The sequence below is a fragment of the Chrysochloris asiatica genome, unplaced genomic scaffold (genome assembly GCF_000296735.1).
Source record: "Chrysochloris asiatica unplaced genomic scaffold, ChrAsi1.0 scaffold00245, whole genome shotgun sequence".
NCBI lineage: Eukaryota > Metazoa > Chordata > Mammalia > Afrosoricida > Chrysochloridae > Chrysochloris > Chrysochloris asiatica.
In genome coordinates, this window is record NW_006408763.1 from 4,015,559 (window position 1) to 4,042,342 (window position 26,784).

The window sequence follows — 26,784 nt, forward strand, 5'->3', positions numbered from 1 at the left end:
AGAAAGATGAGGCGTTCTGCTCCTGTAAAGATTTACAGCCTTGGAAACCCTATACAGGGTCGCTATGGGTCAGAACCGACTCCACGGCACATAACAACAAGAGTCTTACAGTGAGATTGAGAAGGAAGAGGACCAAAGGACAAGTGTTCATTAGCAATTCAAGTAGAATCGTTCTAGAGACAGCAGAGGTTAGAAAGGTAACAAGAAATGAGGAATCACAAAAGCCATGGGGGGAGAGCTTTCTAGACTGACTCTTGAATCAGCAATGACAGTTGTCTTCTAGAGAGAGTTAAGATGAGCTTTAAAACGTGTTCTTTGAAATTAGCTTCTAGGATGGAAGTCATCAAACTGTAGCCCAGGCACTATTGTCTGCTTTTATAAATCAAGTTTTATTGGAACACAACCATTTCCATTTCATATGTTTTCTATAGCTGTTTCCATGCTACAAGGACAGATATAAATAGATGTAACAGGTTCTATGTAGTCAGCTACTTAATACTACATGCCTTTTACTAAATATGTTTGCTGATCCCTGATGTATAACTATATAATTCAAGAGGGTTGTAAAAGGTCTGACTCAGTAGACTAAATTAGAAAAGTCGAATAAGATAAACGTTTTTGGGAATATTCAAGAATGTCAACAAAATAGAAGTTATACCAATGACCTTATGGAAAACTTTCACAGAAGATTTGAATGCAAGTGGGTAACAAGCCAGATTATGATTGAATTAGAATGAGTGTTTTGCAAAACATTTTGGTACTAAGAACTCATTTTTGTAAACTTAAAAGAGACACCATCTGTCATTAGAATAATTTTGATTAATTGGACATTTAATGAACACAATACAATTAAATAACCAGGTTCTAATATGGGAGCATTGTGACTCCATAGGATAATCACTGTACTGTCAACCACAAGGTCAGTGGGAGAAAGATAAGGCTTTCTGTTCCTGTAAACATTTACAGCCTCAGGAACTCTACAGGGTCACCATGAGTCAGAACCAACTCAATGACACTTAAAACCAGTTTTTAATACTTAGGAAAATAATCAAATGTTCTAAAATACAAAGAATAGATGGAACATTTCATGGTCTTAATAAAGTAAGCAGAAGACAATTATGGAAGCTACATTCTTAGAAACACATCCTCTGATTTCTATACTACCTTACTAATTGTACTACTTGTGCAAACCCTATGTCAAGTGACTTTTCCTTAGAGAAAATATTGGTGTATGCTACCTAATTAAATATCAAGTTCAGGTTTTTAAAAGATTTTAAATGTCTGCACCTCTTTTTATTAACCAATATCAAGCATTTAAGGATTCAATTTTAGTATACTTAAAAAACAAAAGTTGAGTTGGCTCCAACTAAAGAATGCCTCTTGTTTCCCATATTTATCTCTGTTTCTGCAGGGTGCCTTGTATTGTCTCCTTGGAAATCATAGTGGTGTGTGCTTGGCAAACCTTCATGATTGGGACTGTATTGTACAGACATGGCCAGCAATTGTTTCTTCAGGACTCAGCAAAGCAATGTCATTGGAAAAACCCTCAATTGTGAGACTATTTGATGATCTTGCAGAAAAGATTCATAGGCAATATGAAACAATTGGGTTGGACTTCGCAGTAAGCAAAATCTTTTTTATTTATTTACTTTTTAATTCAAATTTTAGCTGAAACATTGCCTTATTTTATAATGTCTTTTGTCGTTTTTTAAGCAACCATGTTCTTGACATTTGATTGTAACTAAGATTTTAAAAACATATTTGTATAATTTATTTTCCATTTCCTTTTTGCCCTTTTAACGATTGTCACTTTGTATATAACAAGTTGTAACATGGCCAGGAGAGAGAGTTAGGTTGCACCAAGAGGCCTCAAAGGAATTTTACATTGTTCTGTTTTGGACAGAATTTTCTGTTTACTGTTATTCTCTGTCTCTTCATCATCTTATTTTTCAGAGTTCATTGTACATTATTGTTGTTGTTGCTGCTAAATGTTGTCGAGTTGGTTCCAACTCACAGCAACCGTATGTAGGATTATCCAAGGAGCAGCTGGTGGATTTGAACTGCCCACCTTGTGGTTAGCTGTTCAGTGCGTATCGTACAGTACCACACCAGGACTCCTCATTATACATTGTTGTTAAATGCCATTGAGTCAGTTCTGACTTGTAGCAACCCAATCTAGGGTTTCCGAGAAGTGACTGGGTGAGTTTGAGCTGCCAACCTTGCGGTTCAGTCAACCTTGCGGTCCAGTGCTTATCCTACTGCATCATAGGAGATTATAAATAGTAGCCTAAGCAACAAAGATTGACCCCTGGGTTTATACTTGTTAGTGAAGAAAGTTAAAATTGGATGGTGTAACAAATGAAAAAGTAAAGAATAGCAAGTTCAGTTTTGCTTAAATGGAGAGACATGTAAATCATCTAAGAAGTTTCTGTCTGATGTAATCAGAATTTGGTAATGGGTAAAAGAAGAGTGAGTGGTTGGATCCTTAGTGTTGTCAGAATCATTAGTTTAAATTTATTCCTTTTTTGTAAAACACAATCTTTCTATTTGTAACTCTTGCTAGATTATTAGGTTACTTTTAAATTTAAACAATTCAGATAAAATTCACATACCATAAAATTCACTTTTTGCATGTGTAATTGTATATGAAGGGACTTCAAAACTTCATGAAAAAATCCATTATCTTTAAATTCAGCTTTTTTCCATGAACTTTTTTAAGCTTCCTTTTATATTCATATTTGCATTTGTGTGTGTGTGTGAATATATATATATATATATATTTAAATAAAACATTATGCATCCAGTCACCACTATCCAATTCCAGAACATTGTAATCATCTCAGAAAGAAACTCTGTGCTGTCACTTGTTACTTCCCCAGCCCCAGACCCTATAAGGAAGGCACTTAGCTACTTTCTATGGATTTGCCTGTTCTAGACATTTCTTACAATATATGACTTTTTGGGTCTGGTCTAGCATAGTGTTTTCAGAGTTCATCCATGTTGCAGCATGTGTCAGTATTTGATTTGTTTTTGTGGTCTTTTCTTTTTAATAAGATTCCCAAGTCGTGTATTGCAATAGCAGAATTAGTTCAGCAGTCAAAAAACCCCTCTGTCAACCAGATATTGCTTAGCCCAGAAGAAATTAAAGAAGGACTTAAACGCCAACAAGAAAAGAATGCTGATGCCCTAAGGTAATTGATGAAAGGTCTACTAAGATATATGATATTGTAGCTATCCGTATAAAGCAGACCCATTGCCGTCGATTTTATTCCCATTCAGAGTGGCTCTATAGGTAGAGTAGAACCTCTGGGGTTTCCAAGACTAATCTTTACAGAAGCAGAGCATTGCATATTTCTCTTATGGAGTGACTGGTGAGTTTGAATTGCCAACCTTTGGGTTAGCATCCAAACATTTAACCACTGTACCCCACCAGGGCTTCTGACATTACACATGGGAAGTTTTAATATCTATGAAATACAGACATTAACATAACTATATAGTGAGTTTTACACATTGACTTGTAATTACAAAACAATTTGGATATAATTATTGTGAAACGCTCTCATTTTACTTTAAGCTATGGAGAGTGGAAGCACCATCTTAAAACTGAAGTTGTTTTAATACTGTATCATTTATTAAATCAAAAACTCAAGTTCAACTCATGTATTTCTATGATCATGGGTCTGTAATATAAATTGATCAGATTTCTGATTTGGTAGCAGGATATTAATAATCTGTTTTTGGATTCTTTGAACCAAGCAATTCAATGATAACACTCAAACGGGAGCCTCTCTAAATTGGATTATGGCTTTTGTCATATAATTAGTATGTACATATGCTTACTTATTTTTCCTAAAATGTCTGTATAAGTAACACCTACTATTGTGTTAATTCTGACATATAGTGATTCTACAGGATAGAGAACTGCTTCTTAATAGTTTCTGAGTCTGTAAATCTTTACAGGGCAAATAGCTTCATCTTCATCCCACAGACTGGATGGTAGATTTGAATCACCAACTTTACAGTTAGCAGTTCAACACTTAACCCACTGTGCCACCAGGCCTCCTTATATAAACAATAAACCCTTATATTACAGACTAAGGGGCCCTTGTGGTAGTAGCAGAGTGGGTTCCACGTTGGGCTGCTAACCATAAGGTCAACTGTTGAAATCCACCAACTGCTCTATAAGAGAAAAAGGAGGCTTTCTGCTCCCATAAAGATATACAGCATTGGAAACCGTATATAGTTTCTCCATGAATCAGAATCAACTAGATGGCAGTGGGTTTATTTTATAACCTACTTCATGTATTTCAGATACATAGTATATACTAGGTAAACCACTCCTAACTTATTTGTTATTGTTAAGTGCTGTGGAGTCAGTTCTGACTCTTAGCAACTCTGTATAGAGTTTCCGAGGAATGGTTATTGAATTTTAGCCACTGACCTTGAGGTCCAGTACATATCTACAAGGATATAGTACCACACCAGGACTCTATCCTAATTTGTTAGTCACGACTTACAGAGTTACTTGGAATGTTCGCTCAGGAATAGTTGAGTTGCATTGTTCACTGTACCTTGTTGTTTGTTGTTACATGCTGTTAAGTTTATTCCAACTCCTAGCAACCTGGTATACAGTTTCCAAGGAGCAGCTAGTGAGATAGAACTGCTGACCTTGTGGTTTGCGGTGCAGTGCTGACCCTACAGTGCCACACCAGTAGTGTACCTTGCACTGTTGTATTTCTCTGTACTTTATATTGTTGTTTTCCCAGCATTTGTATTTACCCAATTACTTTTACTCTAGCTTGCTTCTTACCAGGCCCTTTTTTTTTTTTTTTTTTTAATTTATTTTTAGCAGTCTGGTCATGGGAAGTTGGGAGAGTGAATTTTACATGAATTTGAATTTACATTACATTTTTTATGTATATATCTAAGTATTTTTTCATAAAGTAATACCTCAAATGATTTTTTTTTTTTTTTAAGGAACTATGAAAATTTGATTCACATTTTGTTAGATGGTGTGGAGCAAAGAAATCTGTAAGTGCAGTTTTATTTCCTTAATTCTTAAAGTATTTAAAGTTCTTGAATGGCCTTGTTTCACAAAAAACAAATTCTAGCCTGATTGATGAAAGTAGGTTGTTTTCTTCAATGATGGTGGTGTGACATAGAGTTGGTTTCACTTTATAGAGACCCCATATAGATTTCTGGGGCTACAAATCCTTACAGGAGCAAAAGTTTCGTCTTTATCCTGCAGAGCTTCTGGTGGGTTTCAAGGGACTATTAATACTTGAGAAATTATTTTTCTCAAGGGATTTTTTTAAAGTGGTCTTATGAATTTGTGCTTCCCCTGCTCCCTCTTCTCTCCTCTTTAAAGGCCTTGGAAATTTGAACATATAGGCATTGGACTTCTGACTCTTCTCTTGAGAGATGATCGAGTGTTGCCTCTTCGTGCTATACAGTTTTTTGTTGAGAACCTCAACCATGATGCAATTGTAGTGCGAAAGGTAAATAAATTACTTAACTTTAGCTTCAGTCAGTTATTTCAATTGATTTGAGAATTTTTACCTATACGTAAAGTGTTTAAGTCAACCTGGTATGGCGCCATCAGTTAATGTGCTAGACTTCAAAGTCAGTTTGAACCACAAGGTCTTTGATTAAAGCTCTCACCAGTATCCTTGGAGACCCTATACAGGGTTGCTATGTGCAGAGCCGACTCAATAGCACTTTTCAACAACAGAAGTGTTTATGTTTTCACAAAAAAAATTATTTAATATCCTGAAATGTATTGATTTAAAATCTATCCCTATTGGGACAGTGAGCAATTAATCCAGTAACTGTGTGAGTGCTTGTTCAGGAACTCTGTGTTTCAACTGCAAGGCTTCAGCAGGAAGGAAGCTTACAGACTAATGAGAAAGATTGGCTTTCAAAAACTAGTTACGTTGTGATGTATTACAGAGGTAAGAAACCTGATTTACATGTAAAATCAGGTTTGGTTTTTACACTCAAAGTATTAGAGTTTACATGCCAGGAAGACTGACTTAGACTGGTCTGTTGGAAAAAGACTGTTAAAGAAGAGATGTTTAGTTAAGATTTGAAGAATGAGCAGATGCTCATTTAATAAAGAAAGGGGCAAAGATTTTTAGACTGAGAGACAAGTTTGGGTGAAAGGTTCAACAGTAAGAACTGTGAATGACTCAGTTCAAGTTAGAATTAGCCTCTGACATCTGAGCCACCAGATGTGCACTGGGGGTGGGGGTGAGGTATTCATATTTAAAAAGAAACAGAATTCATCTTCTGCTTTCAGCAAGGCAGTTCCTTAGGAGTTTTGCATTTTTAAAACTTGTACCTTTTTTTGTTTTTTATGCAGATGGCTATCTCAGCTGTTGCTGGTATTCTCAAGCAGCTTAAAAGAACCCATAAGAAGCTAACCATCAATCCCTATGAAATCAGTAAGTACTATCAAAAGTAATTAATAAAACTTCTCAACAAAACTTAAATTTTTCTTTATTTGAAATGTACAAATTATATTTCCTTTAAAATGGTGTTTTTTTATTAAGAATACAGACAGAAAAACATACACTAAATCCACCTTCTCTGCACTACAGCTCAGTGACAATGATTACATTCTTCGAGTTTGTGACCACTGTCTCCCTCCTTTTCTGAGGTGTTCCTCCGCCATGAACATAAACTTAAGGTTTCTGTTTGATCTTTCTAGTTTATGTTGTCAATTTGATCTCGTACAGATTGAAATTTAAAAGTACAGTACCCAAGGCAGGCTTTCTTTATTAATTAGCTAAACTCTAATTTTTGGCTTAAAGAAGACTTCAAAGGATACAAGTTGTCTGTTTCTAACAGTTCTTGATCTCAAAATATTGTTGTATATAATTTCATTCAAAGTGTGAGATAATATGGAGTCCTGGTGTTACACTGTAGGATGGAGCATTGGACAGCAGTTTAAACCTACCAGCCGCTCCTTGGAAACCCTATACAGGGTTATTACGAGTGGAAACCGACTTGACGGCACTTCACAACAAATGAGATAATATTGTGAAGAGAAAAGGTTGACTTAACAGACACATGATAAAAAAAAATTCACAAAAATAGACTCATGCTATATAGCTTCCTAATGTACCTTTTCACACTCTGGGCATACATTTAATCTGTTTTGCATATTATTTATCTCATTATCTTACTAAGGAAATTACGTTGATTGTTTAGCAGATAATATTTCAAAGACTTAAAAAATAACATGAACATATGTCAATATGGTAAGTGTAATTCTGGATAGTGGGATCAGGGGCAGGTTTGGTTTCTTCTTGGTACCTTATTGTTTTGAGACTTTTTGATTAGTAATCCTATATAATTCATTATTATAAAAAATAAGTACTATTTTAGAGTGAAAAAAATCATAAAATAGTCTGACAAAAACAATATTATAGGTTATATTTAAATATTTATATTTAAATTGCTTTGAAAAGCAGTAGAAAATATTTGTCAGGATAATACTTCATTTACTCCATAAAAATTTAAAAAGAAAACAATAGCATACTGTTTTTGTTAGTGCCGTCAAGTTGGTTCCAATTCATAGCCACCCTCTGTAGGGAACAGGAGGTGGGTTTGAATCACATACTTTGCAGTTAACAGTCCAGTGCTTATCCTACATTGCCACGCCAGCTGTCCGTTATAATAAATAGTAACATAATCTTTTAGAGTGAAAAATGAATATAAAATAGATAGATTGTGTTATGGGTCATGCTTAAATATTTATATTAAAATTGTTTTTAAACTCGGTAGGAAATATTTGTGGAGGGAAAGTATTTGCTTTGATTAAAAAAAAAATAAATGAAGTCATCAAAGGTAGCACCATCGCTAATGGGACAAATCAACATCATGTACCTCTTGACTGTTGTTGTTAAGTGCTGTAGAGTCGGTTCTGACTCATAGTGACCCTTAAAGGGTTTCCAAGGAGCAATGTTGCGGTTCAAACCAATCTTGCAGTCCAGTGCTTACCTTACATTGTGATACCAGACTCGATACAGTGCACTAAGTAAGAAGACGTAACATTATTTCTGTTACTGGCAAATGCACATAGCCTGAATCTAATCATGAAGAAACACCAGACAACCAAAATGGAATAAACAATAAGAGTTCTGTGGTTTCCCATGATGTTAAGGTCATAATGTACAAAGCCTAAGGAACTGTTCCTCACCATTCAAATGCCTCTCCTTTTTATTCTGTTGTAGTCTGTGAGTTTGACTGACTCCACCATGGGTGACCCTGCTGGTATTTAAAATACCCGTGGCATAGCTTCCAACATCATAGCAACACACAAGCCACCACAGTACGACAAACACATAAGTGATGGGTGACAGTTTCTTAGGCTTTGTATTTTATGACTCTGACATAATGAAAGTTAGCCTTTAGAGAAATCGAATTAGAACAACAATGAAGTATCTTACTCCAGCATTAATAGTAAATGTCTAAAAAAACAGAAAGTAACGTTATTTTGTGGAGAGATGAGAAACCCTCTACACTGATGGAGGGACTGTAAAATGATACAACTACTATGGAAAACAGTATGGTGGTTTCTCAAAAGTTAAATATAGAATACCATATGACCCAGGATCCTCAAGAAATATAAACCGTGATGTAAATAGAGATATCAGCCCCCCACCCCTGTTCATTGTAGCACTATTCACAATAGCAAAAAGATGGTGATAGCCCAAATGTCCATCAACAGAAGAATGCTTAAAGAAACTTTGGTACATACATACATACAATTGAATACTATGCAAAATTGGATAACATTGAATTTGCCAAATACCTCATAGTATGGATGAACCTGGAGGACTTTACTAATGTTAAGTGAAATCAGTCAATCACAAAAAGACAAAATTGTATGAGATCTCTACTATAAAAAGCTAAGGAAAGTTTTTATGAACAAAAGAAACATTCTATGATGTTTACCAGGGGAGTGTGATGGGGTAAGAAAATTATTCACAGACTGGAGACTAGACACATGTTAACATGGGTGATGTCCAGGCAATATACACTGAGAGGAAGACTGTAGAGGAAAGACATAGTTAGCCAGAGACATGTGGAAAACTGCAAGAGTTAAAGTGAATACGTGATACATGGAGGGGATTGCAATCATTGTTTTGTAATGAAGCAGAGTACATGGATTTTTTTTTTTTTTAATGTAATACTGATGATCTTCTCTGCAAACTCCACTGAATTCACAGTAAAACTATTTATTAAAATGATGCATTGATAATAATTTGCGATTGGATTGTGTAAGTTCGAAACCTAGAGGAATGATCAGTATATTTGCAAACTACTGCTGTGGTGTTAGAAACAGTGCTGGAGGTCATAAGATAAAATTTTGCAAGACTAACATCTTACTCCTTGCAAATAATTTTTTTCAACAACACAAACAGCAACTGTACACATTTACCTCACCAGGTGGAGTATATTGGAATCAAATTGACTACATCTGTGGAAATAAACAATGGAGAAAGTTAATATCATTAGCCAACTATGGAACAGACCTTCAAATGCTCATAGGCAATTTCAGGCTGAAGCTGAAGAAAATTAAAATAAGTCCACAGGAGCCAAAAATATTGACCTTGAGTATGTCACCTGAATTTAGAGACCACCTGAAGAACAAATCTGATGCTAGAACTAATGACCAAAGACTCAGGAGTTGTACAATGTCATTAAGAACATCATACACTTAGAAAACAAAAGGTCATTAAAAAGATGGGAAAGAAAGAAAAGACCAAAATAGATGGCAGAAGAGACTCTGAAACTTGCTCTTGAATATAGTGGAGCTCAAGTGACTGGAAATAATGATTAAATAAAAGAGCTTAACAGAAAATTCCAAAGAGCAGTTCAAGATGACTAAAGTCAAGTATTGTAACGACGTGTGCAAAAAACTGGAATCAGAAAATCAAAACGAAGAGCATTCTCAGCATTTCTCAATTTGCACGAACTGCAGAAAAATGTCAAGCCTCAGGCTGCAATATTGAAAGATCCTATGGATAAACTTCTCCAATCTGAAATTGATCAAATATGGCAATAGATGTGTTGAAAAATACTGGTGATTGGAATACAAAAGTTGGAAACAAAGAGGAAGGATCAGTAGCTGGAAAATAAGGCCTTGGTGATAGAATGATGCTGGAGGTTTCATGATAGATTTTGCAAGACCAGTGACTTCTTCATTGCAGATATCTTTATTAAACAGCACAAAAGATGATTATACACATGGACCTCACCAGATGAAATAGAAATCAAATTGACTACACCTGTGAAAAAACAGGGTGGAAAGGCTTCCATATCATAAGTAAAAACAAAACTAAGGGCAGACTGAATCAGACCATCAATTACTGAAGCTGAAGAAGATTAAAACAAGTCAAAATAAGACCTTGAACACATCCCACCTGAATTTAAAGATCATCTAGGGGACAGATTTGATGCATTAGACACTAATGAACGAAGACCAGAAGGGTTATGGGATGACATCAGTAACACCGTACAGGAAGAAAGCAAAAGATCACTAAGAGAAAAAGGAAGAAAGAAAAGACCAAAATGGATGTCAGAAGACTCTGAAACTTGCTCTTCAGCGTAGAGATGCTAAAGTAAATGGAAGAAATTAGGAGATAAAAGAGCTGAACAAAAAATTTGAAAAGGCAGCTCGAGAAGACAAAATCAAATATAATGTCATGCAAAAATCTGAAGTTAGAAAATCAGAAGGGAAGAATACACTCAACATTTCTCAAAGCTGAAAGAACAGGAAAAAATTCAAGTCTCAATGAAATACTGAAGGATTCTTTGGGCAAAATATTGATTGATGCAAAAAACATCAAAAGATGTTTGGAGGGAATTTGAATAGAGTCTTATTGTGAATAAAAATGTATACTAGTATTATTGGTTGAAAGTTGAGAATAATGGTTGCATTAGTGTTTGTGTAGACATCAATGTGTTTTTCTTTTTTGTAGGTGGGTATCCTAAACCTACACAGATTATTGCTGGCGATAGGCCTGATAATCATTGGTTGCATTATGATAGCAAAAGTATACCAAGAACTAAAACTGAATGGGAGTCAAGTTGCTTTGTGGAAAAAACTCACTGGGGATACTACACCTGGCCACGGTAAATTGTAACTTTCTGTGTGCTTTATTATTATATAGACTACCTAATTTGTAGTTTGTTTTATCATTTTTGAATTTCTGCAGAGAGTTAGAGACATAAGACAGTTAGAGGTGTTCTGCTACTGCAGATTTTCACCCCCCTCTGTCCCCTTCTATTTTCCTCCAGTGCTATGCCTTTTTCCTAGTTGTTCCTTTGAAATGTTTATCCCTTCCTTAATCTCATCATTATAGGGTTAATGAGTTTGTTGTAGCTGCTCTAAATTAGCCTTCTATCTCTAAGTAATGTACCTGCTTCAACCAGCCTAGAAAATGACTTGTCTCTCATTGTTGTGTCCAGTAATCTGTAATTAAGATACAGTGAGACTATTACTGATATGCTTTTATTATCCACAAACCTAGCAACAGTTCTTTCTAATGTTTTCTGTAAGGCACTAATTTTTTTCTATACTTATATTACAAATAATTCTTACTGTATAGGAATATGGTTGTTTATGCTGGTGTGGATGAACAGCCTGTGCTCGGAAGAAGCAGGCAGGACATGCCAGAGGTAAAAATTCCGTTTTCACCATGTGTAGATATTTGTTCTCCCTAGTTTAACTGCATGTTGCTTTTGCTTTTTATTGCATGTTAAATGGGTACTCAGTAAATATGTGTTTGGGGATTTGTCAAAACTTTTACTCTTCATAGATCTGAGTTTGGTTTAAAGGGATTTTAAATTCAAGTTAATGGTGTTATGGCTTTTCTTTTCTGATTCTGAGCAAAGTTTACATTTTAACTTTTAGTGTTTAATAAGAACATGGTTTGGTGGAATTTGATTTACAGTTTGAAGGTTTTTCCTACACAGAGTGATGAAGTAGAATTAATTCTTCATTTCCCAGGTAGAACATTTGTTGGTTTTAATTCATAGTATGTGAAGTGGGAACTTGAAGATTTGGATGGAAAAGTTACGCTGCTATTACTGTTTAAAATTTAGCATTTTTGGGTTAGATGCTATTTTGATTCTAGAATGCAGTAGAACCTCTATGAGAGCTGAAAATTCATTAGAACAAAAATATAGCCATGGGTATAAAAATTTCAGAATTGATTTTTAACTTCCACAGAATCATGTTTTAAAATAGATTTTAAACCCTGAATCTTCTTTTTTCTTTTTTAACTTTATAGGCAGAACAGATTATATTTGATCATTTTTCTGATCCTAAATTTGTTGAGCAGTTAATTAATTTTCTATCTTTAGAAGACAGAAAAGGAAAAGATAAATTTAATCCCCGACGTTTTTGCCTCTTTAAGGTAACTTATTTGCATATGTTGACCATAATTTATTTTATATAATTTGTTAAAAATTATATATCTTCTTCATAAAGCTTATTGACTTTTCAGTTTGTAAGTTCAGAAATTTCCAAGTATTTGATCTTAAGCTAAGGAGCTCTGGTGATATTTTACATTAGGTGTTGAGCTGCTAAACACAAGGTTGGTGGTTGAAACCCATCAGCTGTTCTACGAGAGAAAGCTGAGCGGGTCTACTCTTGTAAAGATTTACAGTTTGGGAGATCCTATATAGGTTTACGATGAGTCGGAGTCTACTTGGTAGCAGTGGGTTTGGGTTTTTTGGTTGTTGTTTTTACCTTCAGCTATAGTGTCTCTAAGGAGCTCTGGTAGCGTAGTGGTTACAAATCAGGCTGCTAACCTCAAGGTCAGCACTTCAAACCTACCATTGGTTCCAATGAAGAAAGATGAGGCGTTCTGCTCCTGTAAAGATTTACAGCCTCAGAAACCCTGTGCAGGGTCACTATGAGTCGGAACCGACTCTACGGTACATAACAACAACAACAGTGTCTCTGCAATTAATGTCATTCATACTGATCTTGCTTAAAAATCCAAATCTCAAAGCAAAAAACAAGTAATTTAGTATTTATCTTAATGTTTGTAAGTAGAACTAGATGGGGACAGGGGAGTTCTGTAATTGGTGTTTATTTGATATGTAAATGTTTTACAGTTCACAAAATAATAGCTATTTTATTGATTATATTTTTATATAAATGTAAATTAACAGTGTTCTCATCATTTTAACATATATTGTTAATTAAGTTATAAAGGGGATAAGGTTTGAGTTTAACACAAAAATAATGTCAAAAATTATAAGCATATTACAGTAATAGAAATGATAGTTATTAGAATACTGGAGAGTTTTGTTTTTGTGTGTGTCTATAGGGCATATTCAGGAATTTTGATGATGCCTTTCTGCCAGTTCTGAAGCCTCATTTAGAACGTCTGGTTGCAGATTCACATGAAAGCACACAGAGATGTGTTACGGAAATTATAGCTGGTTTAATCAGAGGTTCTAAGCATTGGACGTTTGAAAAGGTGATAACATTTGTACTGCACTTTTCCTGATAAAACTATGTAATCTGTTTATGTAGCAGTTCTCAACACATTAGGTATTTATACCTAATGCATGAAATGTTCAATTCCATAAAATTTATAAAATATTTTATGTATACTGACCTATGGACAAATACAATATCTAATTTTATTGTGATAAAATCAGTGTGTGTGTGTGTATGGGGGCTTCAGGAAGTTCATGGAAAAGCCATTTTCCCACAAACTTTTTAAAACCCCCTCTTACAAAAGGTGTGGCAATTTAATCTTTTTTTTTTTCCTTAACTCTTTATAAGTATTTGCATGGAGAAATATTTCATGTAAATGAGATACATATACTAACTTTTGTGTCTCACTTTTTTCAGTCAGCATTTCAATCATCCATGTCATAGAACGTATCAGAATTTCATTTCTCTTTATGGCCCAGTAATATTACATATTGTATATATGTATGTATATATGTGTGTGTGTTGTGTATATATATTACATTTTGTTTATGCATTCATCTATTGATGTTATGCTTCTATCTTCTAGCTATTGGGAATAATGCTGCCAAGAACATTCAAGTATCTGTTTAGATCCCTATTTTCAAGTGTTTTTAGGTATAAATCTAAAAGATTTTTTAACTTTTCAATGAAACACAGCTATTTTCCACAGTTGCTGCACTATTACGTTCCTACCAGCAATGCACAAAGGTTCTGTTTTTCTTTACATACTCACCAACACTTATTATGCATTTTTTGATAATACTTATCCTTGTAGGAGTGAAATGATACCTTATTTTAGTTTTGATATGCATTTCCCTAAGGAGTCCTGGTGTGGTGCTATAGGATAAGATAAGCACTGGACTAGAAGGTTGGTTTGAACCTCAAGATCAAATTGACCAGCCACTCCTAGGAAATCCTATGTTACTGTTTTTGTTAACTACCATTGAGTCAATTCCAACCCATGGCGACTCTGTATAGGGTTTCTGAGGAGTGGCTAGTGAGCTTGAACCACCAACCATGCTGTTCAAACCAACTTTGCAGCCCAGCGCATTAATTCACAGCGCCACACCAGGATTCCTATAAAGGGTCGCTATGAGTCAGAAATGACTCCACAGCACTTAAAACAGCAGCAGTGACTAATGGGTGTTTTGGTGTGGCGCTGTAGGATAAACACTGCCATACACTGTACTGCTAACTTCAAAGTTGACCATTCAGACCCACCAGCTGCACCTTGAAAACCCTATACTGATTTTCTGTGAGTCCGAACCAACGTAATGGTACTTAGCAGCAACATCTTTTTTTGCTCTTGTTGGCCAATTCTGTGTCTCCTCAGGAAAGATGTGTATTCAAGTCCTTTGTCAGCATTTTTTATTTCGTGTTGTTTTTATGTGTTGTTGTTTATTTTGTTTTATTTTTATGTGTTGTTGTTAAATGCCGCTGAGTCGGTTCCGTCCCATAGCAACCCTGTATAGAGTTTCTAAGGAGCGACTGGTGAATTTGAACTGCTGACTTTGCAGTTCAAATGGCTTTGTTGTCTGGCACATTAAGCCACAGTACCACACCAGGGGAGAGTTGTAGGAATTCTTTCTATTCTGGATTTTTCCTTAATCAGATCTAAAATTGCCTAATATTTTCTCCAACTCTGTAGGCTGTGTTTTTATTTTCTTGATAATGTCCTTTAATGCAAGAAATTTTTAATTTTGATAAAATCCAATTTGTCTGTTTTTCTTATTGCTGTTATTGTTTGTATTTTTAGTGTCATAGCTACTCATCTGTCACCAAAAACAAGATCTTGAAGCTTGTTTTCTTTTAAGAGTTTATTTATTTATTTAGTTTTTTTTTTCCAAACACATTTTTAAGTTATTATTGTGAATTGAGTGATAGTTTACAATGGAGAAGATCGGTTTTACACTCCAACCTATCGTATTTCATTTCATTGCAATGATTACAATCCCCTCCGTGCTTCATCACTCAACAGTATTTGCTTCTATTCTTCTGGGTTTTTAAAATTATTATTATTTGGATGTACACAAAAATACTCAGGATTATGTATTAATATAAACAACCAAAGGGCACATTCTGCAAGCCGGATGCCAGCTCTCAGTCCCTCTCTTTCCATCTTTCCAGGAATCTGTAGTTCTCAGCTGCTCGCTCTCTCCATCATATCATCAGCTCTGCCTCCATCTCTGGTGTCAGTGTTTCTCTGGATAGGGTCCCACATTCTGCTCATGCTCTTCTCCCAAGAGTTTTATGGTTTTAATTTACGTCATTGACTCATTGTAAGGTTTTTTTGTTTTGTTTAATTTTTGTACTATTACCATAATGTTTTGATTTTCTAGTATGTTTTGAAATTGGGAAGTGTGCGTCTTCCTTCTTTTTTTCACAACTGCTGTGGCTATTCAGACTCCTTGCGATTCCATATAATTCTGAGGATTAGATTTGCCATTTCTGTGGGATAAACAAAAAGCTATTAGAATTTTTGTTAGTATTTCATTCGATCTGTAAATAGCTTTGGGTAGAATTAATATTGTAACAATATTAAGTATTCCAAATCATAAACATAGAATGTATTTCCATTTATCTAAGTCTTTAAAAATACCTTATAACAATAGTTTATAGTTATCTATATGTGAGTCTTTTACCTTCCTGGTTGCATGTTTTCCCTAGGTATTTTATACTTTGAGATAATAGTTGTAAAGGGACTTAATTTTCTTTTCAGTTTGTTATTGCTGATAAATAGATATTACTGACTGTTGTGTGTTGTGTTTTACTCTGCAACTTTGTTTTTGTTAGCTTACTATCTTGTGGATACTTTGGGACTTTCTGTATGTAGGAGCATGTGTTCTACAAAGACAGTTTGTCTCTTCCTTTTTAATTTTAATGCTTTGTTTCTTTTCTTGGACTCCTGGTCTGGTGCTCTGTAGGATCAGCACTGATATGTGAACTACAAGGTTAGCAATTCAAACTTACCAGCTGCTCCTCAGAAACCCTATGCAAGGTTGCTATGAGTCAGAGCTGACTCCACATTTCTTTTCCTTACCTAATTTCTCTGGTTGGAATCTCTAGTACAATATAAAATAGCAGTGTTGATCTTATTGGCAAAGCTTTCAGTTTTTCAGCATTGATTTTGATGTGAGTTGCAGGTTTTTCACAAACACCTTTTTCTTGTTGAGGAATTTCCCGTCTTGTCCTAATTTTCTATATGTTTTTACCATGGAAAGGTGTCAGATGTATTTTATGTATTGTTTGAGATGAGCATGTTGTTCTTTTTCTTTGTGAATGTGCTTTATTACATTGATTAATTTTCTTATGTTGAACCACATATACACACTTGCATTCTGGATAAACCCCACTTGACCATGGTATATAATATTTTACTGAATGGTAACATTCCCCAGGGAAGCCTTCTGGTCCTAGACTTCTTTGATACGAGGTTTTTCATTTCTGAGTTAATCTTTTCACTTATTGTAGATGTTTTCTTGAATTAATTTAGGTAGTCTGTATATTTTTAGGAAATTTGTTCATTTCACCTATGTTGTCTTACATTTTTATAGTATTCTTTTGCAATCCTCTTTATTTATATAGGGTTAGTATTAATTCCCCCACTTGCATTCATCATTTTAGTTACTTGCATCATCTCGCTTTTTTTACTTTGTAAATCGAGCTGAAAATCTATTTTTAACCAATGATTTTTTGTTTCATTGATTCTCGCTACTGTTTCCATGCTGTAGTTTATGTATCTCTCCTCTAATTTTTAATATTTCCTTCCTTCTGGCATCGTAGGACATTGTTTACCCTGTCTCTAGTTACAAAAAGGTACTTTGCTTTGTCTTTGATGCATTTTCTATTTTGAGCTTTCATTTTCATCATCTTTTAAGTCTTCTCATTTCCTTTGTGACTTCTTTGGTGCATTTGTTTTTGTTTTGACTTTTTAAAAAATAATTTGTTTAATTTCCATATATGTATGACATTATCTGTTTTCTTTTGTTTCTGGGTTCATCCATTCTGTTCATAGAAGATTTCTTTTGTATGATTTTCAATCTTTCTAAGTTTAGTGAGACTGTTTTATGACCTAATATATACTTTATCCTGGTGAATGGTCCAATTGCACTGAAGAACAATGTGTAAATATACTATTGTGGGGGGGAATAATCTGTATATGTCCGTTAGGTCTAATTGGTTTGTAGCAAGGGTGGGGAACCTTTTTCTACCAAAATTTGTAGCATCATTTGCAGGCCATACAAAATTATCAACTTAAAACTTAGCCTATTATATTTGGTCAAACATTTAATTAACTCACCCCTAATGTATGATAGCTGAAACTGCAATTGTCTTGGCAGGGCCAGACCAAGTGATTTTGACAGCCTTATATGGAGTCCTAAGGAACGCTGGTAGCGTAATGGTTACAAATTGGGCTGCGAACCGCAAGGTCAGCAGTTTGATATTACCGGCTGTTCCACAGGAAAAAGATAAGTCTTTCTGCTCCCGTAAAGATGTATAGCCTCGGACAACCCATACAGGGTTTTTATGAGTCGGAATCGACTCCATGGCACATAACCAACCAACATATGGAGTTCTTATGTACTGCTATGGGATAAAGCACTGGATCACAAGGTGAGTTTGAACCACAGAGTCAGTGGTTCAAACTCACCAGCCACTCCTTGGAAACCCATGCATGGTTACTGTAAGTTGAAACCGACTCATTGGCACTTAGCAACAACATCAACAACATGTGGTCCATGGGCCATACGTTCCCGCCTCTGACTTACAGTGTCCTTGAAGTTCTTTTGTTTCCTTATTGATCTTTGTAGATGTTCTATCCAGTAATGAAAACGGTGTTTTGACATCTACAACTATTATTTTTAAACTTTATTTTTTTCTTCTTGAATTTTGAAATGATGTTCATGTTTTTGTCATACTTCATAATTTAAGAAGATTCTATTCAACAGGGTTACCTTTTTAGCAAAATTACATCAGTCTGAGTATAATCTGGTAAAATGTCTGCATATTAGGGAGTGCACCAGAAAACTGTTTGGGGTCAATTTTACTATACTTTTTAGGAGGACTATAGAAAAAATTATAAATATGTTGATTTAGTTGTACATATGTAGATCATTCATTAAATGAACATGTCACACATATCCTTGTCATCTTGTCACTGTCATTACCAGAGCCATTTTTGTTTTACCTGTTTTCCAGAACACATTTCCCTTCTTTTTAAGCTATTTGAGAGACAGCATTTGTTATTTTTTAAATCAGTGCCTAATGTTTCCCCTGGAAATTTTATCCCAAGCCCTACTCCCATTTGCCCTTGTTTTTGTTGTTCAATGCTGTTGAGTCAGTTCTGACCTACAGTGACCGAGTGTAGAATTTCCAAGATGTGGCTAATGAATTTGAATCGCCGACTTTGCAGTTCAAACTGACCTTGCAGTTCAATGCTTTTCGTACAAAGCCAGGTGTATTCCTTAGACCAGCAAAAAAAAGGATCTCAGACTCCAGCCTCACCTAATGAATCAGAGCCTTCATTTTCTTAAGATTCTAAGGTGATTTTTATTCTCAGTAAATTGTGAGAAGCATCTGTCTACATATTCATCCAGTCTTGTACAGCTAAACAGCTACTTATTTATACCTGAGACACCCTGGCACTGCCATGGTTAAGCAATTGGCTGCTAACCAAAAAGTCAATAGTTTGAACTTCACCAGTTGCTCTGTGGAGAAAAATGTGGCAGCCTGCTTCCATAAATATTGTGTTGTTGCTGTTAAGTGCTGTAAAAATTACAGCCTTGGGAACTGTGGGGCAGCTCTACTCTGTCCTACAGAGCTTCTCTATAAAATGGAATCTACTTGACCCTGGTGGTGGGTTTTGGGTTTGAGCATAGTAATCTAAGATTTCTTATATCTCAAGCAAATAACTACATAATGTTCAGGTGTTATTGCCTCCTATTTTAGGTTTCAGTGAAATGACTTCAATAATTTAAAATTAACTGATTTTTTTTTTTTTCTGGCCAGTCTAAATGTTCATTTAAAATATTAAAAAGAGAACTTGTTAGTAGTATGAGACTTGTAAGGAGCCATATAATTGTATCTTCTCTTTTTTGATTAAATTTTTGAGGGGAAAAATCTCCTTGCATTTGGGTATGTGAAGTTACACTCCTGGATTATTAGGGTGCTGCTCTAAGAAGTAATGCATGGCACATAACAACAACAAGAAGTAATGCAGCAGATGAAATGTCTGTGTGTGTGTGTGTGTGTGTGTGTGTGTGTGTTTTCCAGGAAAAGAGATTTTTGATGTAGCAGTGTCCTTGGTGTTACTCATTTTTGCCCCATTTATTTTGTTTTGAGTAGGTGGAGAAACTTTGGGAGCTTCTGTGCCCTCTGCTTAGAATAGCATTATCCAACATTACTGTAGAAACTTATAACGACTGGGGAACCTGTATAGCAACGTCTTGTGTAAGTTCGCTTACTTACTTCTGTGCCTAACTTATCTATCCAATCTCTGTTACACTTTGTCCCCAAAATGTGTGAAATTTCAGTGCACTTCTTGAATCTTAGCATTTTGCTCATGATTTTGTCAAACTTAATTTTATTGTTTTTGAGTGAGAGTTCTGCATTCGTTATTGTATCTTTTCTGCTGTATTGACACACTCTTTTATTAAATAACAAATCAAATTACGTGTCTGGAAACATAGCTTATAGACACTAAAAGCCAGATGATACAAGGTATAGTTATAGGTGTAATTTTTGATACCATATAAGTCCATAACTAAGAAAAAAAATTTAGCACTGCAAATATTTCTAATACACACTATGTATTACAGTATTGCATTTTTATTTGACTTGCCTATCAGTTTTGTATTGATAGTTTACCCCTTTGTATTTAAATTCTATGTAGTCTTAATATTTGTAAAATAATTGGATATGATTTGTTTGCACAATTGTAAGCCCCTCCTCAGTTTAGTCGTTACTTGATATTTTCAACACAGGAAAGCAGAGACCCTCGGAAACTTCACTGGCTTTTTGAGCTGCTGTTGGAATCCCCATTAAGTGGTGAAGGAGGATCCTTCGTGGATGCATGGTAACTAAGAAAACTATAAGTGGAAATGAATTATCTGCATTCCCACAGCTCCATGAAGTAATTACTTTCTTCTGGGATATGACATGATCCAGTTCAATGCAGTATGTTTTACACTTTTAAGTAGAGTTATTTCTCACTTGGGAGTAAGTAGAAGAAATGGAAGTAGCCCTAACAGTTCAAACATAAGTTAGATTCAAATTTCTTTGCTTTGATGATAATGATGTCTTTATCAAATGTTACTATCTTTTCTCTTTCTTGTTGTTAAAGTGTCATAGAATCAGTCCCTACTCAGAGCAACACTAAAGAGTTTCAAGGAGTGGCTGGTGGATTTGAACTACCAACCTTGTGGTTAACAGTTCAGTGCTTATCCTACAATGCTAAACCAGTGCCTATTAGAAAGATACAAATAAAAGAGCATTTTAAGGAAAAATGCACTTGGTGTGGTATAAGAAGCTGGACAATTGAAAGTAACCTAGTTAATCCTGTTAATTTGGGGAAAATCTGAAATATGATGCTTAGAGACTAACTCAATGAGTGTTCATAAGTCACTATTTCTTTTGGTTGCGTAGTTGTTGGTACCAGCCTGTAAGTTGGTTGCAACTCATAGCGACCCTGTACAGGGTTTCCAAGGCTTTTTAACTGCAGGAGCACAACACAGCTGAACCATGGACATTGTAGTCCACTGTACAGTTTGTCAAATGGAATAGGGATAAAATGAAAATACAGAGAAAATGGTGTTAAAAAAAATTAAAACCTCATGAAAATTTATTATTAGGTGAGAAAATGAAAGAAATTCAACCATTATTTGTCTATACTTTTGATATGTGATTATAGAAGGAATTATAACAAAACACTCTTATACTTTAATTCTAGTCGACTTTATGTTCTGCAAGGTGGTCTTGCTCAACAAGAATGGAGAGTGCCTGAACTATTACACAGACTACTGAAATATTTGGAACCCAAACTCACCCAAGTTTACAAAAATGTCAGAGAAAGAATAGGGAGGTTTGTATTTTTTTTTTTTCTGTCATGTGGTATATCGCTTATTTTTTAAAAAAATATCGTTTTTTTAATCTATAGCTTAATGTGATTTGGTTATGTTTCATTGCATTTTGAACTGTGGGAAACAAGATAAGAAATCATGAATGTAAAGTAGAACAACCAGTGAGCTCACCAACCCAAGGGCAAGGAGCTAACCATGTTCCAGTTTTTCACAATTCAAAATTCTGAGACTCAACCTATGAATTGTCTTGGGAATTTTTAATTTGGTTGCGTTGTAGTTGTTTTTTGTTTTTGTTTTGTTTTTTCTTTATTTTGGGGGGAGCCCATAATTTTAGAGCACTTAGTTACATTTATAAAATAGCACCTATTTTTACTGTTCTTAATTCTGTTTTACAGTGTGCTCACTTACATATTCATGATAGATGTGTCTTTGCCAAACACTGCACCAACCACATCCCCTCACGTCCCAGAGTTTACTGCTCGAATCCTAGAGAAATTGAAACCACTCATGGATGTGGATGAAGAAATTCAGAACCATGTTATGGAAGAGAATGGCATTGGTGAAGAAGATGAACGAACTCAGGGCATTAAACTCTTAAAAACTAGTGAGTGGCTAAGATCACTTGAAAGCTGACATTTTAATTGTCCTATTGTAATTTTCCGTAACACTTGTTCAAAGGTACTCTAAGCATAAGTTACTAGTTCATAATTTTCGTTGAGTTGCTATTGAAGCTTAGTTTAATTTGCATTTTGTGTGTTTGTTTCCAAATAGTATTGAAGTGGCTGATGGCGAGTGCAGGAAGGTCCTTCTCTACAGCAGTCATAGAACAACTCCAGCTTTTACCTTTGTTTTTTAAGGTAAAATTATGGGGGAAACAAAAAATGCCCTCTTCTGAGCTTTCAGAAGCATTTCTATTTCATACTGTGTGATGGCTGATAGGTTTGAAGACAGCAAATTCTCACTGAAGTAGACTAGTCACAGAAGAATCAGTAGGTGAGAATGGTTTAGTTTAATATGAGGAGGCTTCAAAAAAAGTTCATGAGAAATTTCATTATTCCATTTTTCCGTGAACTTTTAAAGTCCCTCATACATGAAAATCTTACAGACAGAATGTTGTTTCACCGATACCTTATTTCTGAGTAGAGAAAGTCACAGTGAAGTTTTAAACAGCCATTTCTGATTTTTTACTGACTGTATAGTAAATCTTAAAGATTAAAGTGTTCAGTATATGTGTATTTTATAAAGTTAACTCTCTCTGTAATTGGTTCTACCAAATATCTGCAGGAAATAATTTATCTTTGGTAATCTGATAATATTTCAGTTTCACTGAGAGACATAATCTGAGGCCTTTTTAACTACTTAGAGTGAAGTTTTATTAGTCTAATAAAACTCAAATCACAATCAGACTCATCCAACGTTATACTTTTCAAATCATGGTATTGTTGGCTGGGATTATGAAAACAGTGTAGTCGTATTATGCATTTGGGTGACTTGACACAAATATCACTATCTGTAGTACAATTACATAAGAAATGTAACTGCAAGGTCAGTGGTTCAAAACCACCAGCCACTTCTCGGAAACCTACCTATACAGGGTTACTGTGAGTGAGAACCAACTTGATGGCTCTTAGCAATGTTATTATTTATTGTACACTAAAATTTTAATTTGCTACTGTGTGATTTTTGTTAGGGAAATATCAGAGAGACATTGTAAAATACTATATAGGTAACGCCACACAAAAGTATAACAAAATGTCTGCAATATAATTTTCCCTGTTGATAATAAAATTGAATGTAAATGTTCCAGTCAAGAGACAGAGAGTGACAGAATGGGGAAAAAAAGCTTAACCTGTCAGACTGATGTCTACAAGAAATGTGGCTTCGCACAAAGACATAAATAGGTTAAAAATCAAAGGATGAAAAGAAACATACCAAGAAAACCGTTACTAAAAGAGATTCTCTTTCAACCATCAAGTCAATTCGAGAGAGCAAGAAAGAGTCCTGGTGTGGTGCTGTAGGAGGATCACTGGACTGCTAACTGCAAAATTGACAGTTCATCCACCAGCTGCTCCTTGAAAACCCTATACAGGGTCGCTATGAGTCTTAACAGACTCAGTAACAACACACATACGCTTAAACCCTGGTGGGGCGCTGCAGGATAAGTACTGGACTGCAAGTTTGGTTTGAATTGCAAGTTCGGAGGTTCCAACTACTCTTAGGAAACCCTATACAGGGTTGCTATGCATCAAAAGTGTTTTGATGACACTTAACAAAAACACACATATACATAAATATATATATATATCCCAGTGTGATGCTATACGATAAGCACTAGTTCACAAGGTCAGTTCGAACCACAAGCTTAGGTCAGCAATTCAAACACACCAGCCACTCCTCAGAAACCCTATAAAGGGTCACTATGATTCGAAACTGACTCGCTAGTGCTTAACAACAGCAATATATATGTAATTTGAAAAGAAACAAGGATGCATTTGAAACTTTTTTGAGGATACTTAACATGAGGTATGGGGATAGAGGTTGTTGTTGTTGTTAAGTGCCTTTGAGTCAGTTCCGACCCATAGCGACCCTGTATAGGGTTTCTAAGGAGCAGCTGGTGAGCTTGAAACGCCACTCTTGCAGTTCAAACAGCTTTGCAGTCTTGTGCATTAACCCACAGCGCCACACCAGGACTCCTAGGAATAGGTAGAAGTAAAAGGTAGATTATCTAACTGTATCCTGTTCTATAGTTTTGGTTTTGGAACCATGTGAACATTTACATAATCATAAAATTAAATGAAAAGAAATTCCTTTTGCAAATTAATAAGAAAAATTAAATACGTGAACTCCCACTGTATATCTGGTTGATGGGACAAATATCCAGCATAGTGACTTATAAAAACGAATTCATGCATGCTATGTCGGAAATACTGTTTGTAATGATATTGGTGTGATGCTGTTATATATTATTGTTGTTGTTAAGTGCTGTCGACTTGGTTCCATCTCATAGTGACCCTGTGTTGAGTTTCTGAGGTTCTATCAGTCTTTTCAGGAGCAGAAATATCATCTTTCTCCCATGGAGCAGCTGGTAGGCTCTAACTGCCAACCTTGTGGTTCATCCATTGATTATCATACAAAGCCAGTTTACTTCCCTAAAATGTCATTGTATTATAAAAACAAATAATTACTAATTTAATAGTAAGTAAGATGCTAGCATTTACTATTAAATTAGTAATTATTTGTTTTTATAATACAATGACATTTTAGGGAAGTAAACTGGCTTTGTATGATAATCAATGGATGAACCACAAGTAAGATGCTAGCATTAAGGAGCTCTGGTAGCGTAGTGGTTACGAATCGGGCTGCGAACCTTAAGGTCAGCGGTTCGAAACTACCAGTCGCTCCGCGGGAGAAAGATGAGGCTTTCTACTCCCGTAAAGATTTACACCCTCGGAAACCCTGTACAGGGTCGCTACGGGTCGGACCCGACTCGATGGCACTTAACAACAACAACACAAGATGCTAGCATTAGATACAAGAAATAAAAAAAATAAAAATAGGAACAGTTTTAAGTATGAAGGAATTCAAAAAGTTAAGGGAGAAATTTCATTGTCTTTTCATTCCTTTTTTCCACAAACTTTTTGAAAGTCCCTCATAAAATCACAGAACTACTAAATTTGAATTAAAATTGAGTATAATGTCATTCTATTACTTCTTTAAAAGTACGCTACTTCCTTGTCCACCAATAAAAGCCCGAACCACTACCCATCTTACTAGAAGAACCAGAGCTTGTTGGACAAAGTTTGATGAAGTTTATTGGTTCATGATGATACCTTACAAAGAGAGGATGTGTAGGTAGTTAACAAAGAAGTATTTTCTCTATATAAGCATTCTTGTTATTAATATACAAGTAATGACAGTCATCATTTTTCAAACCTTTTTACAGTGGATCATCACAAAAAAGAATCTGAACATAGCACTACATATGTTGTTCCAAAAAATCAAACGTCAATAAATTCACACTTTTAGATCTAATGGTTAGTTTGCAGGATATACGGGGACTCAGAAACATGAAAACACAACCACCAGGATGCAATGGGGGAACCACTAAACTAAACAAAACGTCCTTATTCTCGCATCCCCAGTGAAAAAGGCAGCAGAGAGGGGAAAGGGTTTCAGAGAGTACAGGAAAATTTATAGAATGAAAGATATTTAAGAAACATATCCCCCCTATGTAATGTAGACATTATCTTGAACTTGATTTTTTTAAGACTGTCCAGTTGTCATGTATGAGAAGATTTGAGAAATTACTAAATATATTTAAAACTTTAAGAAATTTTATGTATGTTGCTATTATTAATAATTTTTAAAGAGCTCATATCTTTTAGATATATACCAAATATAATTTAAGCAAAAGATTATCCACATGTTTTTTCATTGTTGTTGTTATGTGTCATGGAGTCGGTTCCAACTCATAGAGAGGACCCTGTTCAGGGTTTCCGAGGCTGTAAATCTTTACGGGAGCTGAAAGCCTCCTCTCTCTCCCGTGGAACAGCTGGGAGTTTCGAACTGCTGACCCTGAGGTTAACAGCCCGATTTGTAACCACTACGCTACCAGAGCTCCTTTTGTTGTTGTTGTTAAGTGCCGTCGAGTCGGTTTCGACCCATAGCGACCCTGTACAGGGTTTCCGAGGGTGTAAATCTTTACGGGAGTAGAAAGCCTGATCTTTCTCCCGCGGAGCAGCTGGTAGTTTCGAACCGCTGACCTTAAGGTTCACAGCCCGATTCGTAACCACTACGCTACCAGAGCTCCTTTTAGGGGTTCATTATACACATTTGTGTTAAAATATTTATTATTAGACTATTTTGTATATGTTTCATAGAAGCTGTTTTTTAAAAAATCTTGAAGTCTCCCCCCTACCCACATAGAGTGCCTTTGTACTTGGTGGTAATTATTTTTCAATTTGTGTCTTTGGCTTGTTTTACTGTTTTCTAGATTGCCCCAGTGGAAAATGATAATAGCTATGATGAACTGAAAAGAGATGCAAAGTTATGTTTATCACTAATGTCTCAGGGGTTGCTTTACCCTCAACAAGTGCCTTTGGTACTTCAGGTGCTAAAACAAGTAAGAATGCATAACTGTAAAATAGTTAAGTCTTTTGATTAGAATTTTGGTTTACCATTCTAAGAATTTCACAA

The 26,784-nt window shown here is 35.3% G+C and overlaps 1 protein-coding gene across 1 annotated transcript in view; it reads left to right on the plus strand.

Annotated features, from left to right (window-relative positions):
- PSME4 (proteasome (prosome, macropain) activator subunit 4) overlaps positions 1–26,784 on the plus strand; it is a 122,577-nt gene that overhangs the window by 86,243 nt on the left and 9,550 nt on the right. The window contains exons 28-42 of the mRNA XM_006873538.1: positions 1,412–1,621; positions 3,055–3,191; positions 4,981–5,034; positions 5,372–5,501; positions 6,365–6,446; positions 10,995–11,148; positions 11,625–11,694; positions 12,309–12,434; positions 13,356–13,508; positions 19,856–19,960; positions 20,494–20,585; positions 21,459–21,590; positions 21,984–22,192; positions 22,360–22,445; positions 26,582–26,710. Of these exons, the coding sequence (XP_006873600.1) occupies positions 1,412–1,621; positions 3,055–3,191; positions 4,981–5,034; positions 5,372–5,501; positions 6,365–6,446; positions 10,995–11,148; positions 11,625–11,694; positions 12,309–12,434; positions 13,356–13,508; positions 19,856–19,960; positions 20,494–20,585; positions 21,459–21,590; positions 21,984–22,192; positions 22,360–22,445; positions 26,582–26,710 (1,869 nt within the window). The remainder of the gene's footprint in view (positions 1–1,411; positions 1,622–3,054; positions 3,192–4,980; positions 5,035–5,371; positions 5,502–6,364; positions 6,447–10,994; positions 11,149–11,624; positions 11,695–12,308; positions 12,435–13,355; positions 13,509–19,855; positions 19,961–20,493; positions 20,586–21,458; positions 21,591–21,983; positions 22,193–22,359; positions 22,446–26,581; positions 26,711–26,784) is intronic.